Source organism: Fibroporia radiculosa (assembly GCF_000313525.1).
Source record: "Fibroporia radiculosa TFFH 294 genomic supercontigs, scaffold1239, whole genome shotgun sequence".
In the NCBI taxonomy this organism is placed as follows: Eukaryota; Fungi; Basidiomycota; class Agaricomycetes; order Polyporales; family Fibroporiaceae; genus Fibroporia; species Fibroporia radiculosa.
Genome location: NW_012133276.1, coordinates 62,305 through 67,993, shown reverse-complemented (window position 1 = coordinate 67,993; position 5,689 = coordinate 62,305). Strand labels below are relative to the sequence as shown.

Here is a 5,689-nt window from a genome sequence, read left to right as displayed (position 1 = left end):
TTTCCCCACCCCCCCAGCCTATGTGTAAATATGAACAGCACCGTGGCACAATATAGGAGATGCATACCTTGTTCCTCATCCCGCATATGGATGGGTCGCATCAATGAAATTGACCACCAGCGATCGCACGCGTGCAGTGATACCGATACCGGCGATTCCCATAGTCTAGAGGCCTCGAGTCTTGACGAGAGGGCTTCCAAGTGAGAGACACCCAAGGACACCTATGTGGCGCTATAACCAGCTAAACCCACAACTTGCATATGGCTACAAAAACGCCCTTTTCGCGCGATCTCTGCAAGGGGGGAGTGGAGAGGAACCACTATTGACAGGTGGACACAATGATAGGGACTAGGTTCCTGGACAATGGGAGCCGTCAGCGGACCCCCAGAAATCGCCGTGCTGTGGAGATTGTAGTCAGGTGCAGACCTCGCCAGGCGTGGTACGAAGGCGATGGATATGTCGTCCGTGGTCAAACCCCATTCGACACGATGCGCAGTGCGCAGATTAAGCAGTGTTGTGCGCAGCCCTGCCGCAGACGGAGATGACAGAAGCAATACAGCGAGCCGCGCCGCCCCAATTGGAGAGCATGTTGGCCGTCGTTCGCAAGACCTCGTCGAGTCGGTCGCCGCCTGCAGCAGTCGATAAACTTGACTGAGGCCTCAGGATCAACTTTGAGTATTTGAATCCTCTCGCCGGGCCAGCCACAGCTATTTTTGGCGTACAATGATTATGTCAGCAGTTGTCGGTGTCTGGGGTGTCCCGGGGACTCGAACGTCATCGAAAAGCGCCCAGGGCTCGCCTGGCGGGCGCCTGTTTCGTCCTGTCCCTATTCAAGCTCTCCATTTCCTCCTCGTTCCCGCCACGCTCGTTCGCTTCCCGATACCTTACTCTCACCTTATTCACTTTTTTCAACTCCTCCACCCAACCCTCGCTCGCCAACTTCCACAGCAATGGCGGCGAACGGACACGGCGCGCCGCCATCCCAACAGGCCCAGGCCCAGGTCGACCGCATTGTTCACGCAGACACAGCCAAAGACCGCGTCGCCGTGCATACCTTCAACCCTGATGCGTCCCCACAGGATAAGGCTGCTGCCGCGGGCAAGCCCAGAGACCAGCTCAAGCCACAGGGCGGCGACTTTGGTTCAGGAGGCAAGGGTGCGTGCTGTGTTCATAGTCCATACCCCACCATCATGACACGCTTTCCTATCTTAAGAGCTGCCTGTGGACATGAGCAATAGCCAGGTTATACCTACAATTACAATCACAGAGCATTTGGATGAGATGGTTGACAGCGACTCACTGCATAAGGAGGAAGCACCGCCCCCTGACATACCGCAGGTCCCAGGGACAATGCCTTCGAGTCCTGCACCTGTCATCCCGGACTGGTATAAAGTGGGATGGCGCGCAGTTGGCGGACTTGACACTCCCACGAAGAGCGACGGAGAGGAGAAGGAAAAGTCGGTATTGGCTGCCTTCGTGCATGAGCAGTACTATGGAGATTGGTATCATAACGCGGCCCTTGTAGTGGCGGTACGTACCTCATTGTTATTTAAGTCGATGATGTTCATGAGTATATAACAGGCGGTCGTGGTGTCGCACTTCCTGACACGTTTCAACTTTGGTTGGGGTTGGCTCTTTCTCCTCCTTGCATTCTGCAACACGTACTATACGACATCCATGGCACGTGTTCGGCGACGTGCACGGGATGACATCCAAAGGGAACTCGTCAAAACGCGACTGGACGCCGAGTTTGAGTCCGCCGACTGGATCAACAACTTTCTTGACCGATTTTGGCTTATCTACGAGCCTGTGCTTTCCCAGACGATCATAGCTTCCGTCGATCAAATTTTGAGCACAAATTGTCCCGCGTTCCTCGACTCCATCCGCCTGAGCACATTCACCCTTGGTACGAAGGCGCCACGGATCGACAAAGTGAAAACGTTTTCGCGTACTGTAGACGATGTCGTACTAATGGATTGGGGCTTGTCGTTCACCCCGAACGACGTATCCGAGCTTACAGAGAAACAGGCCCAGGACAAGGTCAACCCCAAAATCGTGTTGTCAGTGCGCGTTGGCAAGGGCATTGCGAGCGCGTCAATGCCTGTTCTGCTTGAGGATATTTCATTTACAGGCGTCCTTCGCGTGCGCCTAAAGTTGATGACGACATTCCCGCATGTGCAGCTTGTAGACTTGTCATTCATGGAGAAGCCCGTGTTTGACTGGGTGCTCAAGCCAATCGGTGGCGAGACTTTTGGTTTTGACATTGGTTTTGTGAGTCTATGCGGTCAGATATACCGCATTCTTCAGCTGATCCACATGTAGATCCCTGGATTGTCGTCGTTCATCCGGGATATGGTGCACAGCACACTAGGTCCTATGATGTACGATCCCAATGTCTTCACGCTTAATCTTGAGCAGCTGCTTTCTGGTGAGCCCCTCGACACGGCTATCGGTGTTTTGCAGATTACGGTGCAATCCGCTCGCGGCATCAAAAGCAATAAGATTGGTGGAGGCACTCCGGACCCCTACGTCAGCTTCAGCATCAATAACAGGGCGGAATTGGCGAGGTCAAAGTTCAAGCATAGCACGTACGTCTTATGTTTGGATGTCTTTTGAAAGTGCTGACTGTTGTGCGCCTGTACAGATACAATCCGACTTGGATGGAGACAAAGTTTTTGCTTGTCAATTCACTCACCGAATCATTGATTCTATCTGTAATGGACTACAATGAGCATAGGAAGGACACGGAGATTGGCAGTGCGATGTTTGATTTGTCCAAGCTTCGAGAGGAGGGGACATACGAAGGCATTGAAGCGCCCATACAGAAGGAGGGCAAAGAGAAGGGCATTCTCCGCTTTGACGTGACATTCTACCCTGTGCTCAAGCCATCAGTAGACACAGGTGGCATGGAAAAGGTGCCTAATGATACCAGTATGTGACAGTTATGTTGGCACATTTAACAGCACGATTTTCTGACCGTGGTGTAACAGAGGTTGGTATTGTCCGATTGACGATTCATCAAGCAAAGGATTTGGACCACTCGAAGTCGATTTCAGGCGAGCTGAACCCATTCACGCGGGTGTACCTAGGCTCAGATTCTAAGCCGATGCATTCAACTAACAAGATGAAGCATACTAATAGCCCTGTCTGGGAGTCGAGCACAGAATTTCTCTGTACGGATCGATTATCGTCCCTGATTACAATCAAGGTGGTGGACGACCGAGATCTTCTGAAGGACCCGATCATTGGGTATATGCGCGTGAAGTTGGAGGACTTGCTGGACGCAAAGAAGGAGGCGGGTCGGGACTGGTGGCCTCTCAGTGGGTGCAAGACCGGTCGCATCAGGATGAGTGCGGAGTGGAAACCACTCAATATGCCTGGTAGCGTGCATGGAGCGGACCAATACGTACCCCCAATCGGAGTTGTGAGATTGTGGTTGCAGAAGGCGATGGATGTCAAGTGCGCGGTCTTTCTCGGTATTTGTATGATGGCGCTAACAGCGACGATACAGGAATGTCGAAGCAGCATTGGGGGGGAAGGCAAGCACTCGGCTTGTTGCGCGTGCGAATCTAACTAATGTGTTCTGGGAAGAGCGATCCATATGTGCGGGTACAAAACAATAATATCACACAAGGACGCACAGAAGTGGTCAACAATAGTCAGTGTTACGTTTCATGATCTATCTGATTAGTATTAACTAGTGGGATGCGCAGACTTGAATCCGGAGTGGGACCAAATCATCTACATTCCAGGTAAGTGTGCCTCTAGTCTTGCACTGGCTGGCGCTGAGCAGTGACGGTAGTGCATTCGTTGAAGGAGGTGAGCATGGAAGACCTATCAGTAAGACGCTAGAAGCTGACTAGAAGTGCAGGCCCTGATGCTCGAGTGCATGGATTACCAACATCTCACGAAGGTAATATTTCCTTTTTTGGTTCCTTCTTTGCCCCATTCTGACAGCCCTCATAGGACCGCTCCCTTGGGTACGTCGAACTTAAACTATCCGACCTTGCAAAGCCGGCCGACGGCGACTTCCCTTACATCTCCACCGGCAAGAAAGTCGCTGTCGACCCCATACATCTCGACAACGGCTCTTTTAAGGGTCAACTTCACTACGAAGCCGAGTTCATCCCTGCCATCGCTCTCAAGGGCGTTGGTTTCGATTCCGGCGGTAATCTTATTGAGCGTGCGGCCCAACGCGGTGTGGAGGCAGATGGAGACATTGTCGATGATCATTCTTCTACTTCATCTCTCAAGCACGAGCGCTCCAATCACCGCGTCCCCGAGGGAATTACTGTATCTCAGCCCCTCGATCTCGACGAAAGACCAGAGCACGAGGAATCCAACGGAAGTTCACGGCCAACTACGCCGACTGCCAACCGTGCCCATGACATCCCAAAGGCGCCCAATGGTACTAAGGTAGAGGAGGAGCAACCGGAAGAGGAAGGTATCGAAATGTCCAAAGAAGAATTGCTCCAGCACCGTGCGTTCAATATAATTCCCCTTCATTCCATCCGAGTAGCGCTGATCTTTTAATCCAGAGTCAGGCATTATCATCTTCAATGTCATTTCGGGGCAATTGCACAAGAAAGCCCGCCTCGAGGTGCTCCTCGATGAGGCCTATTGGCCTGCATTTAGTACTGTTCGACCTCGTAGCCATCGTGCCCACTGGGAGTACATTGGTGAAGGCTTTATCAAGGAGCTCGACTTCTCACGCGTCTGGTTCCGTTTGAACGATGCCGATGAGGGCGACAGGGACCAAATCGTTGCGGAGTGGAAGGGTGACGCAAAGCAATTTTTGCAAAAGGCATTGGTGGGCAACTTTGCTTATAAGTATCTTGTATTGGCGTATTTATCTGTGCCGTGTAAGGATGGGCCCACTACGTTTACCCTCATGCACAAGGAGGACGATGAGAAAAAATCCACGGTGGAAGTCGAGGCTCAATATGTACCAGTACCTATCAAGCTGGAGCCTAGAGAGAGCGTCAACAGTGAGTGATTTCGTTCTAATGCTGCCTGATCGTCTACAGATCATTGACTTGTCGATAGATCAGGGTACCCTTCGCGTAGATCTTCTCGTTGGTCGCGAGATCCAAGGCGTTGACAGAGGAGGTACATCGTTTGGCCTACCATTTTCACACTATGCTCACGAGCGATATTTAGGCAAATCTGATCCATTTGTCGTCTTTACCTTGAATGGCCAGAAAGTTTACAAGTCACAGACAAAGAAAAAGACGCTCTCTCCAGAGTGGAATGAGAGTTTCCCTGTTCAAGTTGTATGTCTTTGTTTCTATCTATTTATAATGCCATTTTTACACTTTCCACAGCCTTCGCGTGTTGCTGCCGACTTCACTTGCGAAGTGTTTGATTGGAATCAAATCGAACAGGCTAAGAGTCTGGGTTCGGGCAAGATCGAACTGGCTGATATCGAACCATTTACTGCTACAGACTGTGACATTCTTCTATCATCGGCCAAGCATGGGCAGAAGGGGAGCCTCAAAGTCCGCTTAATGTTCCAGCCCGAGATCATCGTCAAAACGCGGAAAAACACCTCTACATTCTCTTCGGCAGGACGTGCAATGACGCAAATAGGGCACATCCCTATGGGAGCAGGAAAAGGGGTCATTCACGGCGTGACTGGCGTCTTCAAGAGCAAAGACCATGCTAAGGCTGAGGCTCACGAGGTGGACGA

At 51.5% G+C, this 5,689-nt stretch overlaps 1 protein-coding gene across 1 annotated transcript; it reads left to right on the top strand.

The window, feature by feature from the left end:
- Nucleotides 1-950: 950 nt before the first annotated feature.
- FIBRA_02362 (uncharacterized protein) lies at nucleotides 951-5,634 on the top strand (the record flags this gene model as incomplete). Its single annotated transcript, XM_012324225.1, has 17 exons — nucleotides 951-1,155; nucleotides 1,214-1,530; nucleotides 1,582-2,271; nucleotides 2,323-2,588; nucleotides 2,645-2,931; nucleotides 2,991-3,459; nucleotides 3,512-3,603; nucleotides 3,702-3,752; nucleotides 3,803-3,819; nucleotides 3,872-3,913; nucleotides 3,967-4,480; nucleotides 4,539-4,810; nucleotides 4,868-4,988; nucleotides 5,047-5,109; nucleotides 5,161-5,273; nucleotides 5,325-5,528; nucleotides 5,590-5,634. The coding sequence occupies 17 exons, from the start codon at nucleotides 951-953 to the stop codon at nucleotides 5,632-5,634; spliced, it is 3,768 nt and encodes a 1,255-aa protein (XP_012179615.1).
- Between the last annotated feature and the right edge of the window lie 55 nt (nucleotides 5,635-5,689).